Source organism: Myotis yumanensis, unplaced genomic scaffold (assembly GCF_028538775.1).
Source record: "Myotis yumanensis isolate MYYU_CA2020_CCGP unplaced genomic scaffold, mMyoYum1.0.hap1 SCAF_19, whole genome shotgun sequence".
NCBI lineage: Eukaryota > Metazoa > Chordata > Mammalia > Chiroptera > Vespertilionidae > Myotis > Myotis yumanensis.
This window is the reverse complement of record NW_027223770.1, coordinates 27,080,194-27,100,007: the sequence shown is the minus strand read 5'-3', so window position 1 is coordinate 27,100,007 and position 19,814 is coordinate 27,080,194. Positions and strand designations below refer to the sequence as shown.

General features: G+C 57.5%; 4 protein-coding genes across 7 annotated transcripts in view; all 4 read left to right on the top strand.

Annotated features, from left to right (window-relative positions):
* Window positions 1-1,555: 1,555 nt before the first annotated feature.
* Window positions 1,556-6,223, top strand: LOC138998177 (glutathione S-transferase theta-1). The gene is made up of 5 exons (XM_070400244.1): window positions 1,556-1,745; window positions 3,699-3,786; window positions 4,123-4,273; window positions 5,395-5,571; window positions 5,768-6,223. Exons 1-5 carry the CDS (start codon window positions 1,634-1,636, stop codon window positions 5,960-5,962), a joined length of 723 nt encoding a protein of 240 aa, XP_070256345.1. The 5' UTR covers window positions 1,556-1,633; the 3' UTR covers window positions 5,963-6,223.
* A 1,917-nt stretch (window positions 6,224-8,140) lies between these two features.
* Window positions 8,141-12,490, top strand: LOC138998178 (glutathione S-transferase theta-3-like). 2 transcript variants are annotated; one of them, XM_070400245.1, is made up of 5 exons: window positions 8,141-8,252; window positions 9,911-9,998; window positions 10,806-10,956; window positions 11,824-12,000; window positions 12,299-12,490. In XM_070400245.1, exons 1-5 carry the CDS (start codon window positions 8,141-8,143, stop codon window positions 12,488-12,490), a joined length of 720 nt encoding a protein of 239 aa, XP_070256346.1. The 2 variants fall into 2 exon arrangements, with proteins under 2 accessions (XP_070256346.1, XP_070256348.1); XM_070400247.1 differs by lacking the exons at window positions 10,806-10,956; window positions 11,824-12,000 and adding an exon at window positions 12,023-12,030 and having other exon boundaries at window positions 12,307-12,449.
* A 1,592-nt stretch (window positions 12,491-14,082) lies between these two features.
* Window positions 14,083-15,389, top strand: LOC138997538 (D-dopachrome decarboxylase-like). Its single transcript, XM_070399154.1, has 3 exons — window positions 14,083-14,282; window positions 14,510-14,685; window positions 15,134-15,389. The coding sequence occupies exons 1-3, from the start codon at window positions 14,175-14,177 to the stop codon at window positions 15,204-15,206; spliced, it is 357 nt and encodes a 118-aa protein (XP_070255255.1). The 5' UTR covers window positions 14,083-14,174; the 3' UTR covers window positions 15,207-15,389.
* Window positions 15,390-17,661: 2,272 nt separating this feature from the next.
* The window catches only part of CABIN1 (calcineurin binding protein 1), a 78,405-nt gene continuing 76,252 nt past the window's right edge, over window positions 17,662-19,814 (top strand). For all 3 annotated transcript variants that reach the window (XM_070400266.1, XM_070400267.1, XM_070400265.1), the window contains exon 1: window positions 17,662-17,806. The gene's annotated coding sequence lies outside the window, so the exon portion shown is untranslated. The remainder of the gene's footprint in view (window positions 17,807-19,814) is intronic.

The following is a 19,814-nucleotide window of genomic DNA, read 5'->3' as shown; positions in this document are numbered from 1 at the left end:
CCTAGCCAGTTTGGATCAGGAGACAGAACTTCACCCTGTGGACCTAAGGGTCCCGGGTTCGATTCCAGTCAAAGGCACGTACCTTGGTTGCAGACTCCTCCCTGGGGCCGGGCCCTGGTCAGGGCTCGTGCAGGAGGCAACCCATTGATGTATTTCTCTCACATCGATGTTTCTCTCTGTCTTTCCCTCTCTCTAAAAATCAGTGGGAAAATATATCCTTGGGTGAGGATTAAAAACTAAATAAATTTAAAACAAAAACCAAAGAACAGCAGAGTAAACATTCTTTTCAAGTGCATGTGGCATATCTCCATGATAGACCATATGTTAGGCCGTAAAATCTCCAGTTTAAGCAGATACAAATCAGAACAATGCATGGTCTCTGAATGCAATGGAATAAACCAGAGAAATCTGGCTCCGGACTCCATGCCCTTAGCCCCACACTCGCAGTGGTTCTCAACCTTCCTAGAAATGCCGCGACCCTTTCGTACAGTTCCTCATGTTGTGGTGACCCCCAACCATAAAATTATTTTCGTTGCTACTTCTGTTATGGGTTGACTCAGCGAGATAGACCACCGACTCAGAATTTAAATTTAGGAACCTTTATTAAGCTGGCCAGCTGTCTGCAGTTCAAAGCAAAGGCTGACCTGCAGCCCTGACTGCAAGAGTTACAGCATATTTATTTGCAAAAACTACAAAGTTACAAAGCCTTGTTTACGCAATTTGTTCCCGACACAGTATAGCATTATCACCTTCCTATCTATGTTTTCCGGGAACAGAGAGCACAGTATATATTGAGGAGGGACCATGAGACCATATCTCAAGGCCTGACCTGATGTCAGTACCTCCCTATCTGTCTGTTCCAGGAACAGACAGCACAGCGCGCCCCGATATGCAGCCCAGTACACTTCATAACTGCAATGTTGCTACTGTTATGAATCGTCATGTAAATATCTGATATGCAGGATGTATTTTCAGGGGTCGCGGCCCACAGGTTGAGAACCGCTGCTGGAGGCTGGTTCCAGCAAGTGTCAGAGCCCTGGGGCCCAGGGTGGGCATTGTGCGGCGGCTCCCTTCCCTCCACTTGCACACCCGGGAGCCTCACCACCTTGGCCCTCCTGCCCGGGTGAGCACAGGGCCTCACGGCGCTGGGATGGCTTCTCCCCTTCCCTGGGCCTCTGTTTCTCCCTCTTTAGCAGGATACGGACCGACCCAGCCCTCCCACCTCTGCATATACAGTATACCCGAAAACTTTCTGCGTCTGTATTCACACCGGGGCCTTCATTTCCTCGTCTGTAAAATGGGGCTGATAGGAGATTCTCATCGATGCTAACAGAGGGAACTGGAAGCTATCATCCTACATCCAACCAGCCAGCCACAAAGCCCTGGGACTGGGAGCCCGCAGCCTGACCCTCAGAGCGGGGACCCGCCCCGCCCGTCGCCCCCCCCTCTGGCTGCGCCCTGAGCCCCAGGCTGCAGCCTCTTGGACACGCCCGCCCGTCGGGGGCGGCACCAGCGGTTGGACCAGAAATGACCTGCAGGGGGCGTGGCCCCGGAGCCGAACCGGTCCGCGTCTCGCCGCGCTGCGCGCACTGTCCCAGGGTCAGGGTCGCGAGCTCGGCGCCCGGCCCCCGCCATGGGCCTGGAGCTCTACCTGGACCTGCTGTCCCAGCCCTGCCGCGCCGTCTACATCTTCGCCAAGAAGAACGGCATCCCCTTCGAGCTGCGCACCGTGGAGCTGCTCAAAGGTGGGCCCGGAGGGGTTCCGGGAACCGAGAGGTCGGGGAGGAGCGGGGAGGCCACACGTCGCTGGGGGAGGGGGAAGGGGGGGACCCCCTCCCGCGCTACCTCCTTCCTGGAAGCTCCGAGATCCTGGGAACCCCGGGAACTCTGCTTGGCCAGAGGCCAGATGTAGGAGGAGAAACCTGCCGGGCTCCGTGGCTGAGCAGCGACCTGTGACCCAGGAGATCCGGGCACAGGTGCGGGGTGCAGGCTCGATCCCCAGTGGGGGGCGTGCAGGAGGCAGCCGATCCATGAGTCTCTCTCTTCCTTGATGTTTCCATCTCTCTCTCTCTCTCCCCCTCCCTTCCTCTCTGAAATCAATAAAAATAAACAAATAAATAAATAGGAGAGACCTGGTGAAGAAAGGGGTGCCCTGGGCGTAGGGACAGGGGCCTTGAGAAAAGGGAGGAGAGAGGCGGCAGGAGGAGAGGGGGTTAAGGCCGCCCGGTGTGGAGCTGGGACCGCGTCCAGCCCGCCTGGGCAGCCTCCCATTCTGAAGTTCTGCAACAGCTGGCACTGCCCCCACCTTCCAGCCCTTCTCTCGCACCCGCCCAGCCTGCACTGGTGCCCCTTCTATCCCTTCCTCCTCCTCCTCCTCCTCCTCCTCCTCCTCCTCCTCCTCCTCCTCCTCCTCCTCCTTCTCCTCCTCCTCCTCCTCCTCCTCCTCCTCCTCCTCCTCCTCCTCCTCCAACTTTGCCTTTATTCACTCTGTCCTCTGTTTCTCTTGTTCCTGATGGGGAGGGGGTGCTCCATGGTGTACCCTGGGAAAGGGAGGAGGGTTTGGGGGGCTTGGTGAACCCTACACCCTGAGCAAGAGGATTTGTTTCTTTGGCAAGGCCCCAAGGACACGGCTGGCACGCGGAGTCCTGGCACGTGGGTGTAGAACCCACGGATCGCCTGGAGGAGAAGTAGGGCAGCTGGCCCTGGCCCGTTGGGCTCAGTGGACAGAGTGTTGGCCGAAGGGTCCCGGGTTTGACTCAGGTCAAGGGCACGGACCTGGGTTGGTTCCCCTGCCCTGGCCGGGGTGTGTGCGTGCAGGAGGCATCCAATCGATGTGTTTCTCTCACATTGATGTTTCTCCGTCACTCCCTCTCCCTTCCACTCTCCCTAAAAATCACTGGGGAAATGCGCTGGGGTGAGGATTAACAACAAACAACAGCAGGATGACTAGGCCGAGCCTTCGACCCAGCACCCAGCGCCTCTCCACCACGCCCTTGCGCCGGCCTGTCTTTCTGTCGGAATCACCCTGTCTTCCCAGCCTCCTCTGTGGACTGCCACCTGTCCGGCCCGGGGTTCCCTCTGCAGAGTGTGGGGCAGGAGAGGGCACGGGGACTAAGGGGTGTCCCAGCCAGGATGTCAGACATCCTCGGGTGTGCCGAGGGAGGAGTTTCTCACAGGAGAGGAGGGAGGGTGCCTTGGTGCAGGCATAGTGTGAAGGGAGGGAGGGATGAAGGGAGGGTGAGTGGTGGGTGAGGTCACCGCTGGAGGGTTAGGGGTTGTGTGTGGCTTTGAGAAGCTTTCCCCAAGGCAGGGGTAATGGGGAGCCACTGAAGGCTGTTGAGCAAGCAGTGGTTAAACTTTAAAAAATATATATGTTTTTATTGACCTCAGAGAGAAAGTGAGAGGGAGGGAGAGAGAAACATCATCGATTGGCTGCCTTCTGCATGCCCTCTAACTGGGCATGTGCTCTGACCGGGAATCGAAGGGTGACCTCCTAGTTCATAGGTCGACGCTCAACCACTGAGCCACACTGGCCGGGCTACTTAAGTGCCTTCAGAATCTTCTCTCCGGGTGCATCTGCAGGAGCAGAAACCTCTCAGATAAACTCCAGCGAGGCCAGGATCCTGTAGGGAGTGGGCACAGGCCCTACAGGGCTCCGCATTCTCCTCTGACCACCCACCATGATGCGCTCTCCGCAGGCCAGCACCTCAGCGATGCCTTTGCCCAGGTGAACCCCCTCAAGAAGGTGCCTGCCCTGAAGGATGGCGACTTCACCTTGACAGAGAGGTAACTGGGGCCCGGGGCTGCTCCCAGACCTCGCTGGGACCATCTTGTCCTAACCCTCTATTTTATCTTATTTTATTTTTTAAAATATATTTTTATTGATTTCAGAGAGGAAGGGAGAGGGAGAGGGAGACAGAAACATCCATGAGAGAGACTCATGGATCGGCTGCCTCCTGCACACCCCCTACTGGGGATGGAGCCCACAACCCGGGCATGTGCCCTGACCGGGAATCGAACCCAGGGCCCTTCAGTCTGCAGGATGATGCTCTATCCACTGAGCCAAACCGGCTAGAGCCACAGTGCCCTTTCTATACCCATCATGTCCTCCCTCCCCTGCAGTGTGGCCATCCTTCTCTACCTGACTCGCAAGTTCAAGGTCCCTGACCACTGGTACCCTCAGGAGCTGCAGGCTCGTGCCCGCGTGGATGAGTACATGGCATGGCAGCACACGACCCTGCGGAAAAACTGCCTCCGGACCCTGTGGTATAAGGTGAGGCCCAGACAGGGGCAGTGAGGGCACCGCCTCCAAGAGGCTCAGGCACCGTCACCTTCTCCTTTTCCGTTTGGGTAGTTTCTACTGACCCCACTTTGACTTCACTCATTCTTCCTTCTGTTGTGCTCAGGTTGCTGTTAAGCCCATCGAATACATTTTTAATATATATATATATATATATTTATTGATTTCAGAGAGGAAGGGAGAGGGAGAGAGAGAGAAACATCGATGATGAGAGAGAGTCATTGATCGGCTGCCTCCTGCATGCTCCTTACTGGGATCATGCCTGCAACCTGGGCATGTGCCCTGACCTGAATCAAACCCGGGACCCTTTAGTCTGCAGGCCAACACTCTACCCACTGAGCCAAACTGGCTAGGGCTGGGCGTCACTTTTTTAATATACAATGCAAGTCATGTACTGTACTGTTATTCCTATATCATAGTTGAGGAAATCGAGGCTCAGAGGGTTTGGGTGTTTTGCTCTAGGTTCTGCAGTTTGTAAGTGACAGAGTGGAGACCTTAAAAGCCCATCCTCCTGCCCTAGCTGGTTTGGCTCAGTGGATAGAGCGTCAGCCTGCGGACTGAAAGGTCCCAGGTTCAATTCCAGTCAGGGGCACAGGCCGGGGTTGCAGGCTCGATCCCCAGTGGGGGGGGTGTGGGAGGCAGCCGATCAGTGACTCTCTCTCATCGTTGATGTTTCTATCTCTCTCTCCCTCTTTCTTCCTCTCTGAAATCAATAAAAAAATATATATTTTTAAAAAGCCCATCCTCCTAATTACTTCTACTGTAAGAGGGATTGCTTTTATGTCAGGAGGAAAGAGGTTATAAAATAAGTAGTTCCTAAGCCAGCCTCCTCCCCTCCACAAAGTTCAGGTTCCCTTTGATTCATTCTTAAAGGGGTTTGAGTCTGGGAGAAGCCTCCAAGGCTCAGCCAATCAGAGCTCATGGAAGCGGGAAGAGTTCACGAAAGCGGGGTCCTTTGGGAATGTCCCTGCAGGCCTTCCCAGGATATGGAACCAGGGAAGCAGCTCCAAAGCTGGGGGTTGGGGGTGCTTGCCTTCCTACCCCCAAGGCTGGGCTGGCCCTAACCACCACCCCTCTCCCCACCCACCCACCAGGTAATGTTCCCCGTTTTCCTGGGTGAGCCCGTATCTCCCGAGACCCTGGCAGCCACCCTGGCAGAGTTGGATGCGACCCTGCAGATATTTGAGGACAATTTCCTCCAGAACAAGGCCTTCCTCGCGGGGCCCCACATTTCCCTGGCCGACCTGGTGGCCATCACGGAGCTGATGCATGTGAGTGCTGTGGGCAGGGCAGGCCCGCTAGGCTGGGTGGTTCGCTGGAGTCCTCCCCCTGCCGCCCCGCCCTGGGACTGGGACATTGCTTATTTGTGGTCCCCTCTTCTGGAGCTATGTGGTCCCCAAACCAGGCACGTGCTGCTTGGCTTGCCCCGTCCGCCCTTACCCTGCCCTGTCCCCTCTTCCCCTACAGCTCGTGGGCGCTGGCTGCCAGATCTTTGAAAGCCGACCCAAGCTGGCTGCATGGAGCCAGCGCGTGGAGACAGCGGTGGGGTCTCTCCTCTTCCGGGAGGCCCATGAGGTCATCCTGAAGGCCAGTGACTTTCCACCTGCAGACCCTTCCGTAAAGCAGAAGCTGATGCCTAGAGTGCTGGCCATGATCCAATGAGCCGGGAAGCCTCCGGTACCCTCCCCCCCCCCCCGCCCCCCCCCCCGCAGATCACAAAACACTTTCATGAGACCCCAGAGAGCAAGGGTGACTTGCCTGACGCCCATTGCTCCCCAGGCCAGATCCCTAGCACCATCCCCTCTTCCATTTTGACCTGAAAAGCGTTAGAGAATAGCCCACTCAGACTTGTCTCCTTTAATCACTAATTACCTTTGCAGTTTGGTAAATAAACCTGGGCTTAGCCTGAGCCTCGACTTCTAACGCTGTTGTGTGAGTTATCTGACCTTCTTCAGCCCTGGTCTTGGTTGGCCTCTGTCCAAAAGATAACCCTCCTTTGTAGACCCTGTGGGTCAGCTTCTCCCTGCTGGTTGCCAAGAGTGAAATGAACAACAGCCCTCTGGCCTTCTAATCCCCAGGGGAAGTAATTTACCAGCAAGCACAGGGCTCAGCAATCATCCCCCATGTGTTGGCTGTAGGCATGCTGGTAGACCAGTTGGCTGGGCCAGCCTCCCAGGACATTGCCCTTTGGTACCAAATATTGTAAGTCATGAGCCCTGCATCTGCCCCGAGGAATCGGTCAGGGGAGGGGAAAATCTGAATGGCAACCCGCCTGGTTGTTACCGGTCCAAAGTTCATGTGCCTCAAAAGGCCCAAACTCAAAATGGGTTCGAGGTTGGAGTTCAGGAAAGGCGCCGGCTGAGAACACGGGAGACTGAGTGGTTCCTGGAGTCCCTCTCACCCAAGCACAGAGTTCAGGCTGCCTTTATGTCCAGAAAAGGGGACATGGGAGGGGCTGTCTTTGCAGAACTCAAACCTCAGGCAGAATTCCTCTAAGGATAGCGTGTCTACATGCAAGACTGAGCAGAAAGTGTTAGCCGGCAGGGCGTGGGAGCAAGGCGGCTGGAACAAGATGGAGTCCGAGAGAATGAGCATTTCCCTCTGTTACGTGGTCAGGACCTAGTTACTTAGAGCCTTCCCTGCCACAGCGAGGCCCTGTGAGCCGTGAGCAGGAATGGTGTGCTCAGGTTGTATTTCAGAAGAATATTCTGGCAGCTGGGGGGGTTGGACTGTAGGGTGGCCAGGGAGGAGGCAGGGAGATTGGATATTGCAGCGACCCAGTCAAAGGTGATTGGGGGTGGGGGGAGGGCAGACCCCTGATAGGGGTGGAGGACAAGCTCCTTCCAGCCTGGGGGGGAGGGGGGGCTTCCTTAACTGGGGAGCATGGGGGACCAGAGAGGCCAAGCTATTCTCAAAATTTCCAGTGGCTGATCCTCTTGCCAAGTGGCTTTCTTGGACTCAGGGGCAGTCTTCTCCCCTCCCCTACCCCCCCCCCCCCCAAATGTATATTTTTATTGATTTCAGAGAGGAAGGGAGAGGGAGAGATAGAAACATCAATGATGAGAGAGACTCATTGATCGGCTGCCCCCTGCGCACACTCCACTGAGGATCGAGCCTGCAACCTGGGCCTGTGCCCTGATGGGGATTCTAACTGTGACCTCCTGGTTCACAGGTTGAGGCTCAACCACTGAGCCATGCCAGCCGGGCGGGGCAGGGTCTTCTTAACCCGGGCGGGCATAACAGCCACGGGCCCGAGGAGCTGCAGGGTCACAGTGGGGAAGGTCCAGGGCCCTGCAAGCCTTCCATGAACCTACAGGGCTTCTGCTCTCTGGGAGGGATGAACTGGAGTGCGCGGAATGTGACGCTAGGGGCTGGGGAGGCGCGGCTAATTCTCGGAATGCGGGTTAGGCCCCTGCAGAGAGCAGGTCCAGGCGCCCCAGCCTCCCCCTGGCACTGCGCACCCCCTTTCTCTCCTCCCTAGTGTCCTCAGCGGCTCTGACGCCCTTCCTCTCTCAGCCTCCTCCCTGGGTCCCGGTGAGGGCTGGGGCGCCCTTCCCGTCTGTTTTCCATGATCATCCCACCTGTCCATTGGACAAAGGAAGACACTGAGGTCCAGGGAAGGGGTGTGAGCTGGCCCCGAGGGAGAAGGTGGGAGGTGCGGGCGCCGCTGATTGGCCCGCAGTTACCCGAGCCACCCAATAGGCGAGGAGGGCGCGGCGGGCTCGGGCCCGGGGCTGCGCGCGGGCTCCCGTGGGTCCGGCGGTTGCAGCTGGCGGTTCGCGTCCCGGCCCGGTTCCCCGGGTCCGCCTCCCTCTCGTTGGTCGGCCTGCCGCCCTCTTCATGGGCCTGGAGCTCTACCTGGACCTGCTGTGCCAGCCCTGCCGCGCCGTCTACATCTTCGCCAAGAAGATCGGCGTCCCCTTCGAGCTGCGCAAGGTGGAGGTGCTCAAAGGTGGGCGGGGCGCGCAGGCTGCGGGCGGGGTGCGGACAGACGGGCGGACAGACTCCAGCGCAGAAATGTCGCACCGGTTATCAGTTGTGTATTTTTAAAAATATATATTTTATTGATTTCAGAGAGGATGAGAGATAGAGAGAGATAGAGAGAGAGAGAGAGAGAGAGAGAGAAACAAACATCAATGAGAGAGAATCATGGACCAGCTGCCTCCTGCACGCCCCCCACTGGGGATGGAGTCTGCAACCCGGGTCTGTGCCCCGACCGGGAATCGAACCCTGACCTCCTGGTTCACAGGCGGATGCTCCACCACTGAGCAACACCAGCCGAGCATCAGTTGTGTATTTTTAAAGAGCCTTGACCTTTGTCTAGCGAAAACAAAATATTCTTTAAAATGTAGGTTAAGAGGGAGCCAGGCAGGTAGACATCATAGGGTTTGGGGTGGGGGTGGGGAAGTGGAGTGAGTGCCCCTGGACCTCCACACCCCGAGGTGGAGAAGACAACTGCTTCCTCCTTTACTCCCACCTCCGAGTTTCTGCATCTGCTGGGAGGAGAGGGTGGTTCTACCCCGATCTGGTCTCTTCTTTGCTCCTCCCCACCCCTTCCGGGGTCCCCTCCACATTTACAGAATCTGGCGGAGGGGGCGGGACTGGACCGGGACAGTAGGGCAAGCTCCAGATCCAGAGCCCCCTGGGCAGGCCCCGAGGGAGGCCCCTGCTGGGCTGAGCCTGCCCACCCTCTGTCTTTGGTGCCACCCTGCTCTGCCTTTGCAGCCCTCCCCGGGCTGGGCACACAGGCGGTTTCTGGAGGGAGCCTGGGTCGGAGTGATTCCGTCCACCCAGGAGAAGGGCACAGGGTCCGTGACTCCACGCCCCTGCACCGCTGTAGCTTCAGCACTGGCAGGGATGGGGGTGGGGTGGGGGGGACGGGGCGTGCAGCATCGAGTCAGGCCTGGGAACCCCCACTGGCCAGGGAGCCTTGGGCGTCTGGCACAGGAAAGGAAGAAGAGCTGAGCTGCTAGAGGCTGGGTGACGGGGTCAGAGGCCCCGGTGAGACCAAGGACAGGCTGAGGACTGGAAACAGGTATGGCCCCGCTCGGGGCTCTGCACAGTTCACGCGGCCTGCGTAGGCAGGTGGATCGCGGGGGGCAGGCCGCAGTGCCTGACGTGGATGGAATCGGCTGGCTACAGGGATGTGCGTCATCTTCCTCCGGGGCCGAGCCACGGTGCTGCTTGGCCCAGGTGCAAGGAGGTGACACAGGAGTGGTGGCCCTCTGGGAGGGTCAGGGGACAGTAGGGTGGCGTCCTCTTCCCTGGTGCCCCGCCTGGAAAGGGGCCTCAGAAAGATCCTGGATGGTCCGGCCGGTGTGGCTCAGTGGTTGAGCATCGACCTATGAACCAGGAGGTCACGGTTCAATTCCTGGTTGAGGCACATGCCCGGGTTGCGGGCTCCATCCCCAGTGGGGGGTGTGCAGGAGGCAGCTGGTCGATGATTCTCTCTCCTCATTGATGTTTCTCTCTCCCTCTCCCTTCCTCTCTGAAATTAATAAAAAAATATTTTTTTTAAAAAAAGAAAGATTCTGGATGCTGGGTGGGCGTGGCCAGAGACCTGGGAGGGTTCAGGCTCCCCCCCCTCCGCCTCACTGCTCTCTCCCGCAGGTCAGCACAACAGCGATGACTTTGCCCAGGTGAACCCCCTGAGGAAGGTGCCAGCCTTGAAGGATGGGGACTTCACCCTGGCTGAGAGGTAATGGCCCCTGAACTGCTGCCTGGCCTTGGGGGGCCGGCCCCCTGTGTGCCCACTGCCCATAGCTTGGGACATGGTTTATGTTCCGTGAGCAGCTGTGCCCACCCCAGGATGGAGAGTGGCTTGAAGTGGGCGGAGATGCCAGGGCTGGGAGGGGCACCTGGCATTGCTCCTGTTGTGTCCATGCTTTGACTCTGCTGGGGAGTGGTGCTGGGTGCTGGGTGCTAGGTACTGGGTGCGTGGCTCTCACCCTCAGGGCCCATCTGGGTGCCCCCCTTTTTGAGGAAGCTTTCTCTGAGCACACACCCCCCTTCTGAAATCCCGTAACATTTTTTTTTTTTTAATATATTTTATTGATTTTTTACAGAGAGGAAGGGAGAGAGATAGAGAGTCAGAAACATCGATGAAAGAGAAACATCGATCAGCTGCCTCCTGCACATCTCCTACTGGGGATGTGCCCGCAACCAAGGTACATGCCCTTGACCGGAATCGAACCTGGGACCTTTCAGTCTCCAGGCCGACTCTCTATCCACTGAGCCAAACCGGTTTCGGCAACGTTTTTGTTTTTTACTTTGTGCCCTTAGTTCAGATGATAGGATAGCTCAGCGTAGCGCTGTGTGACCTTGGGGAAATCCCCTAACCTCTCTGAGCCTCACATTCCTACTCTGCACCTGGAGATGGTGAAACGCGTCGCCCACATGGGGACACACATGCCAGGAGCCGAGGCCTATCCCACCCAGGGCCTGGCCCCTGGAGAGTAGCTGAGAAGTGACTGGGACCTCTCCCCGCCCCTGCTGTCCCTCCCAGTGTGGCCATCCTGCTGTATCTTAGCCGGAAGTATGAGGCCCCTGACCACTGGTACCCCCAGGACCTGGAAGCCTGTGCCCGTGTGGACGAGTACTTGGCATGGCAGCACACGGCTCTGCGGAGCAGCTGCTCCATGGTCATGTGGCAGAAGGTGAGCCTGGGGGCAGGGACCCTGCCTGGGTCCTCAGGGGATGGCGCCTTCTGTTTAAAACATTCTGTTCAGCCCGGCCGGCGTGGCTCAGTGGTTAAATGTCGACCTAGGAACCAGGAGGTCACGGTTTGATTCCCGGTCGGGGCACATGCCTGGGTTTTGGGCTCGATCCCCAGTGTGGGACGTGCAGGAGGCAGCTGATGATTCTCATCATTGATATTTCTATCCTTCTCCCTCTCCCCTCCTCTCTGAAATCAGTAAAGATATAGTTAAGAAAAAGAGTCCTCCTTGAGCTGCTAGGGGCTGGCGAGGAGCCCACTCAAGCTGGAGGGAGCAGGAGCCTCTCCGTGCAGAAGGGAGAGAAGTCAAGCAGAGCGAGTGTAGACCTTTGCTCCCCAAAAGGCTGGTCCGCAGACCAGGAGCGTCAGCGGCACCTGGGAGCTCACGGACATGCCGAGTCTCAGGCCCCACCCAAGCACACAACTCAGGAATGAGCTCTGGAACCATATTCCAGAGCGAGTCCCAGGCGCATGCCCCTGTGAGAAGTCTGGGTGGGTTCGGAGGTAGAGGGTGGGGGAGCGGGTGGCGGCTGCAGCAGTGGGGCTGGTGGTGAAGCCTTTGTGGGAGGACAGTGGGAGCCCGGAAGGCTTGCTGCAGCGAGAAGGGACGGGCAGCCTGAGATTGCAGAGGGCTCTCCCAGCGGCCTTGTGAGCATCTAGGGAGGGTGGAGGCTGGCCCTGCGTGAGGGGGAGATGAGGCCTGGGCCGGTGGTGGTGGCTGTGGGTGGAAAGGGGTGGGCGGGAGCAAGGAGAAGCTAGGCTGGGCTTTGGGCGGAACCTCAGCCCGCTCCTGCCTGCCTCCCACCAGATGATGCTCCCTGTGTTCCTTGGCGAGCGGGTGCCCCCCGAGACATTGGCATCTACTCTGGCCGAGCTGGACAGGTGCCTGCAGCTGCTTGAGGACAAGTTCCTGAAGGACGATGACTTCCTCGCAGGGCCCTCCATCTCGGTGGCCGACTTGGTGGCCATCACAGAGCTGATGCACGTGAGTGCCTGGGGGGGCGTAGCCCATGGGGCGTGGGGTGCCCGGGAGGGAGCCAGTGTACCAGCTCACGCTGCCCTTCCTGGCTGCGGACCCAGGGCGTGTTACTTCCTCCTCTGCGTCTCAGTGTCCTCATCTGTAAAATGGGACTTTAAAACCCCGCCCTGCGGGGATATCCAGGCCTTTCTCAGTGTCTCCTGGGAGGGGACCCCCAGCCTGTCACACAGGGGGCAGGGGAGCAAAGTCCACCTGGTGGGTCCCTAAACCGGGTCAGCCGCCTTACAGCTCCCTCTCCCCTCAGCCTGTCAGCGCCGGCTGCCATGTCTTCAAAACCCGCCCCAAGCTGGCGGCCTGGCGCCAGCGTGTGGAGGGGGAGGTCGGGGAGGACCTCTTCCAGGAGGCCCACGAGGTGGTCATGAAGGCCAAGGACCTGCCGCCAGTGGACACTGCCATGAAGGACAAGCTGAAGCCCTTGGTGCAGGTTTTGTTGTAGTGAGGAGGGGCGGGCCTGCAGCGACGATGGAGACTGTTGTCAAAATAAAGAGATGGAGCTGCCCCTCTCCTTGGCCTTGAACAAGACACTCCGCACAGTCTCTGTTCTCGAGATCCCTCCAGCATCAGGCCCACGCTCCTCCTCTTGTCTGACTGCTTACTCCACTCTTGCCCCTTCCACTCCAACTGGCAGGAGACCTCTGGAATGAGCTTTATTTATTATTTTAAAAAATATATATTTTTACTGATTGCAGAGAGGAAGGGAGAGGGAGAGAGAGAAACATCAATGATGAGAGAGAATCATGGATCGGCTGCCTCCTGCACGCCCCCCACTGGGGATCGAGCGGCAACCCGGGCCTGTGCCCTGACTGGCAATTGAACCATGACCTCCTGGTTCATAAATCGACGCTCAACCACTGAGCCACACGAGTCGGGCTCAGTTATATTTTCATGTACAATTCAAACAGCTTCAAAACACTGATGACAATACCATGGTCAGTCACACCGACAGATTTCCATGTTTTAAATAACACCTTTTGTTTTGCCTATAAAAACATGAGGTGTCGTAGCCCTGGCCAGTGTAGCTCAGCTGGTTGGAGCTTTGACCGGGGTTCCATTCCCAGTCAGGGCACATGCCCAGATTGTGGGTCCCATTCCTGGTCAGGTGCGTGCGGGAGGCAACCAATGTTTCCCTCTCACACTGATATTTCTCTCTAAAAAAGCATGTAGTTGGGTGAGAATTAAGAAGAATAAGGTACCATAAACGCTGCTGGTAATTCTCCTGGGACCTGGCTCCCATCCCCTGCTGGACACACTGACAGATGTCCAGGCCCGGCAGGGATTCCCTGAACCTGAGCCTCCTTGCCCAGCCCCACGTGTCACCCACGAGTGTCACCCGGTCTCCTGATCAAGAGCAGCGCAGATTCTCACACCGAACGTGAAGTTGCCTAACTTTGAAGCGGTGGCAATGCATTAAAAAAAATTCAAATTCTCTATGAGGAAGTAACGTTACCAGGGTTGATCCTGGGGAAGGCCCCTACAGGTGTGTGTGTGGGGGTGGTTGGGGGTGTTCAGCCCACCATCTACTAGTAAATGGAGAGAGAGCATAACCGCAGCTCTGGAAAACCACCGGAAGCGGAGAGGAGGCCAGTGTGGCTGGAGCGGGGGCGGGGCTGGGGCGGCGGGCGGGGCCATGGTTCTGCCAATGACAAAGTGGGGTGACACCGGAGGGAGGGCCGGACAGTAGGACCTCCCAGCCCAGCCTGCTTGGCTCAGTGGATGACCCTCCACCTGGCACCCGGAGGTCACGATTGGACTCCGGGTCGGGGCACAGGCCCGGGTTGTGGGCTCGATCCCCAGTGCGGGGCGTGCAGGAGGCAGCTGATCCACGACTCTCATCATTGATGTCTCTCTCTCCCTTCCTCTCTGAAATCAAGAGGACAAATATATTTTTTAAAAATATTAAAAAAAAGGACTTCCGGAAATCTGGGTCAGAGTCCACCAAGGTTTTCTGCCGAGGCGGGAGGTGCAGCCTAAGCAGCCAATCGGGAGGCGCTGCGTGCCCGCAGAGCCAATGAGGAGCCCGCTCCCCGGCGCCCCGCCCCGCCTCCTAGTCGGGGTCTAGGGGACACCCGCGGGCTGCTAAGCCCGACTCCGCCGGCGCCGCGCGCAGTCCTCCCGCCGACATGCCCTTCGTGGAGCTGGACACCAACCTGCCCGCTGCCCGCGTGCCCGCGGGGCTGGAGAAGCGGCTCTGCGCAGCCACCGCCGCCATCCTGGGCAAACCCGAGGACGTGAGCGTGGGCCGGGGGAGCTCCCCGGGGCGGGGGGCGCGCTCCGTTCACGCCCCGACTCCCCCATCGGGACTCCGCCTCCCAGGGCCCCCCAGCGAGCGCCGACTTCTCGGTCTCCACGACCTCGCGCGCGCCCCCCTCCCGCCCACCCCAGCCCTGACCCCGCGGGATCCTCTGCGCGAGCCTGGCCCGCGCCGGCTCCAGGAGAAACCCTGTGTCCCCCGCAGCGCGTGAGTGTAACGGTGCGGCCCGGCCTGGCCATGGCGGTGGGCGGCTTGGCCGATCCCTGCGCGCAGCTGAAGGTCTCCTCCATCGGAGTGGTGGGCACGGCGGAGCAGAACCGGGACCACAGCGCCCGGTTCTTCGAGTTCCTCACTAAGGAGCTGCAGCTGGGCCAGGACCGGTGCGTCGGGGAGGGAGCGGACACGCCCGGGGCTGCTGCTGCGCCACGGGGGGGGGGGGCGGGGGGGGGGCTGTGACCCACGTCAGGGTCCCTCCTAAAGTGGGGGGGGGGGGGGGCAAGCAAATGCCTCACCTTGTCCAGGAAGGTGTAGCGTCTGGGGGTCCGGGGGGCCCGCCTTTGGGGTGTTAGGGGAACTGAAGGAAGTTCTGGCTGTGAGTGTAGTTCTGGGTGAGCCATGCCGCCGTGCAGCCACCATCCCGCCCCTGACATGCCCGCCGCCCTGTTGGAGGGAGAACATAAGGGGGCGAGCCAGCTTGCAGCATCTACCTGGTGGGCCAGGGCAGCCTGGCGGGGACCCCGTGGTGGGTATGCCTGGCGAGGGGGGCTCTTAGAATATGAGGCCTTGGCCAGGGAGCTGATGACATCTTTTTTCCTCTGTCCCCTGAAGGATACTTATCCGCTTTTTCCCCCTGGAGCCCTGGCAGATTGGCAAGAAAGGGACGGTTATGACCTTTTTGTGATCGGCACAGAGTACATCCAGGGCATCTGTGAGCAGCCGCCTCCTCCGGAGAGGTCTCCTGGCAGAGGGAGGGCCTGGTGGATACCGGCTTCGGGCACCCCCACCTGCAGATATGCCTGTGACCTCACAATCCTCTTCTCCCCCATCCTCAGCCAAATAAATGAAGAGAGCTTCGTCTTTCAAACATGGCTTCCTTTCCTGACCAAGGCAGTGGGGTTGGCTTACGAGGTGGGGTGGCTCCTACCTTCCGGGTTGCTGTTTCATGGGCTGCTCATATTGGAAGATGGGCCCTAGCCATTTGGCTCAGTGGGTAGAGCATTGGCCTGCGGACTGAAGGGTCCATTCCGGTCAAGGGCACATGCCTGGTTGCAGGCTCGATTCCCAGTAGGGCGCGTGCAGGAGGCAGCCGATCAATGATTCTCATCATTGATATTTCTCTCTCTCCCCTCCCCCTTCCTCTCTGAAATCAACTAATATATATATGTGTGTGTGTATATATATATGTGTATATATATATATATATATATATATATATATATATGCTAGAGCTTGGAGTTCCTTCCCTTGGCAACCTGCCCAACTGTTTCTGTACTCATTCCTTCTACCTACACGGGTGTCTTGCTTCCCAGATGGGTTCAGGGAACACAGGTTGAGTGTGAATGAATGAGTGAAGTGCCCAAGGAGGGATTCAGGCCTAACTCCTGTCAGGACCTAAGGCTGTAACAGCAGCCTCCTATCTGGCCTCTCCACCTTAAATCTCTTAGCACCACTCTGGTGAGAGTGATGTCACCTGTTTTCTGCAGGGGGTGTGGGGGGTGGGACTGGCTCCTCCCCCCTCCTCCAGCAAGAATGCTTAGCCCTATCGGGTTTGGCTCAGTGGATAGAGCATTGACCTGCAGACTAAAGGGTCCCAGGTTTGATTCCGGTCAAGGGCAGACGCCTGGGTTGCTGGCTCATCCCCAGTGGGGGGTGTGCAGGAGGCAGCCAATCAATGAATTCTCTCTTATTGTTTCTCTCTCCCTCTTCCTTCCTCTCTTAAATTAATAAAAATAAAAAAATTTAAAAAACAGAATGCATAAATAAGTGGAACAACAAAGGGATGTTTCTCTCTGCCTTCTCTCTAAAATCAATAAAGAAAATTTATAAAAGGTTGGTGACTTCATTATTTTTGTAAATCCTGGATATCAGTAACACTTTATTGTACCGAAGTGACTGAATTCTTCATGATTTGACTGTCTTTGGGTGTCAAAGAGAAAGCCTGCCGTTCACTCCTATGTGAGTAATTCTTGCTGGACTCAGGAGCTGTGCATTTCACCAGTGTGAAGCCCTCCCCCCAAACGCTCAGCCCCCCAGAGAGGAGCCTCTCTCAGCCCGAGACCTGGTCAGACGCCCTCCCACCTGGACCCTCTTTTGGGCTCTGGAATCCTGTGGACCCCTCCCTGGCTGTTCGTTCACCGGATCTTGGTTTCTTTTTTCCTTCTGTTTCAATGGCTGGTTGTATCTATTTTTGGGGCTTCCACTCCCTTTCAGAAGAGATAATAATGCTCTTCCTCCCCTGGTTCCTTCTTAAGTGGTCCTCGTTTCCGTTGCCTTCATTTAAAAATATATATATATTTTTACTTCCGAGAGGAAGGGAGAGGGGGAGAGAGAGAAACATCAACAATAAGAAAATCACGGATCCACTGCCTCCTGCACACCCCCCTACCGGGTTCGAGCCCGCAACCCGGGCCTGTGCCCGGACCGGGAATGGAACCGTGACCTCCTGGTTCATAGGTCCATGCTCCACCACTGAGCCACACCGGCCGGGCTCCGTTGCCTTCAAAACTCCTGCCCCAGGTTGTAAGAATAGCACCTCCCGTCACTTAGCGGCCGCTGGGGCCAGGCACGGGGCTCGGCGCCTCGCAGGTATTTGCAAGTAGCAGCTGGGGCCGAGGTCCCGCCGCGGGCTGGCGCTCCAGGCCCCAAACACCGGAAAACCGAAGCCGAGGCCGGGGCTCAGGACCGGCCACCACCGAGCGCCCGCAGGCTTTTAACCAGCCGCTCGGCAGGCGCGCGGCGCGTGCGCCCTCGTGGATTGGCTGGCTGAGCCGGCAGCGCAGCCAATGGGCGTGCGCCTTGTTGTCAGGCGCGCGACCGGCTGGCCGGCGCGGGGGTCTGGGCGGACGGGCTGTTGCCGTGGAGACGCCCGGTGAATTCCCAGGCGGCGCGTTGCGGGGCGGCCTCGGGGGTGGGGGTGCGGCTCTCCCGAGCCGGGGGCGGGGGCGCGAACCCGAGGGGCGGCGGGCGCGGGGCCGAGGCCGGTGCGGACGCGAGGGGCTCCTGGCAGCCCCAGCGCCCGCAGTGGAGGAAGCGGAGGCCGGAGCGGGAGCGGGAGCGACGAGGCCGGCGCTCTCGGCCGCCTCGCGGGCCGTTTCCCGGCTCTGGCCGCCGCCCCGGGGCGGGGGGGGGGGGGGCGGCTAGGACGGGCTCCGGCCGCGGGAGTGGTTCCCAGTGACCACAACTGGGTCCACCATTGATTCGGCGTCTGCCGGGGGCAAAGCCCGGCGCTCAGCAACCCCGGACCGGCGTCCTTCCTCCTCACCTTGGCCGCAGCCCCGCGAGGTGAGTGCTGGCGCCGCCGTGGGCCGGGGTGGAAACTGAGGCCGGGGGCGGGGCAGCCCGACTGCGGGCGGAGAAGGTTGACCGGCCTCGTGGGCGCTCGCAGGTGTCGGCGCGGACGGCTGTGGGAGCCCGGCGCTCCCCGGGGCCAGGGTCACTACCGGTCATCACGTGGGACGGCCGGCGTCCGCGGCTAGAACCGAAACCTCCTCAGCATGGTTTCCTTGGAGGGTGGCAAACTTTTGTTGCAAATAGAACAAGATCCTACCTGTCTAAATAGGTTTTCCTGTTCCGAGCATTTCGTATAAGTGGGGTCATGTGCCACGTGGCCCGGGACTGGCCAGCTTAATGGCTTCAGGGCTCACCCAGGTGTGGGCCGTTCCTTCCTTTTCATCGCCGACTAATACTCCGTTGTTGGATATACCACATTTTCTTGATCATCAGTTGGCATTAGGTTTGTTTCCACTTTTCTGTTATTACGAATAAAGCTGCTATTCGCATGCCCTTACTAATTATTTTTCTTTTTTAAAATATATTTTTATGGAGGAAAGGAGAGAGAGGGAGAGAGAGGGAAACATCAATGATGAGAGGGAATCATGGATCGGCTGCCTCTTGCACGCCCCCTCCTGGGGATGGAGCTCGCCACCCGGGCTTGTGCCCTGATTGGGAATCGAACCCGGGTCCGCCTACCTAGGGCCTCATTAATTTTTATAGCAGCATCTGTGACTTCATTGTGTGGCTGTAGTCTAGTGTATTCACCCACGCAACTAGCTGTGGCCATCTAGGTGGTTTTCCGAGTCTTGCGATGACAGTGCCGCAGTGCCTATGTGCATATTATTCTCCCGTTGTTGGAGGTACATCTGCAGGGTGGGCTCTCGGAGTGGGACGGCTGGCATTTGGTTGAAAGACAGCGGCATTTGTCATTTGGTCCGGTGCCCCCTCCAGAGGGCTTGGACCCCGTTGCATTCCCCCCCCCCCCCACAGTGTGAGAAGGAGCCCGCAGCCTCCCCAGCAGAGGGCGCTGCTGTCCGACTTTCACCTCCGCCGGGTGATGGATGAGTGGGGTCCCAGTGCTGTTCAGAGTTTCATTTCTCTAGTCAGTGTGTTTGAATAGATCTTCCTATGTTTGAGAGAGGCCAGCTGCATGTCTTTTTTGGTGCATTGTTTGTATGTGGCTCAGTGGTTGAACATGAACTCATTGACCCAGGAGGTCAGGGTTGGATTCCTGGTCAGGTCAGGGCAGGGCACGTGCCCAGGCTTCGAGCTTGGTGCCCAGTAGGGGGCGTGCAGGAGGCAGCCAGTCAATGATTCTCATCATGGATGTTTCTCTCCTCCCTTCCTCTCTCTGAAATTAATAAAATGTATTTTTAAAAATTGCGGTAAAGTATACTTTACTTGAAATGTGCCATTTTAACTATTTTTAAGTGCACCGCTCCATGGTATTAAGTACCTCCACGCTGTCGTGCCGCCACCACCACCATCATCTCCTGAGCTTTTTTTATTTTCCCAAACAAAACTCTGTCTCCATTAAACACTGACTCCCCATCTTCCCTTCTCCCAGCCCTTGGCAACCACCATTCTACTTTCTGTCGCTATGAATTTGCCTATTCTAAGTACCTCATATAAATGGATTAGTATAGTTTTGTCTTTTTGTGAATGGCTTATGTCAATGTAAGTTTCATCCATGTTGTAGCATGTGTCGAAATAGGTTTCCTTTTTAAGGCTGAATAATATTCCATATATATCACATTTTATTTATCCATTCATCTGTCAGTAGACACTTGGGTTGCTTTAACCTTTTGGCTATTGTGAATAATGCTGTTTTTAAGAGCTCTGCATATATTAGGAATATTAGCTCTTCGTCCTTGGTATATCTTGCAGATATTCTGCCGATTTATCAGTTGTCTTTTTCTGATTTTTAGAAATATTAAAAAATTTTCAGTTTTATTGAGATATAATTGACATATAGCACTATGTAGGTTTAAGGTATACAGCATAGTGATTTGACTTA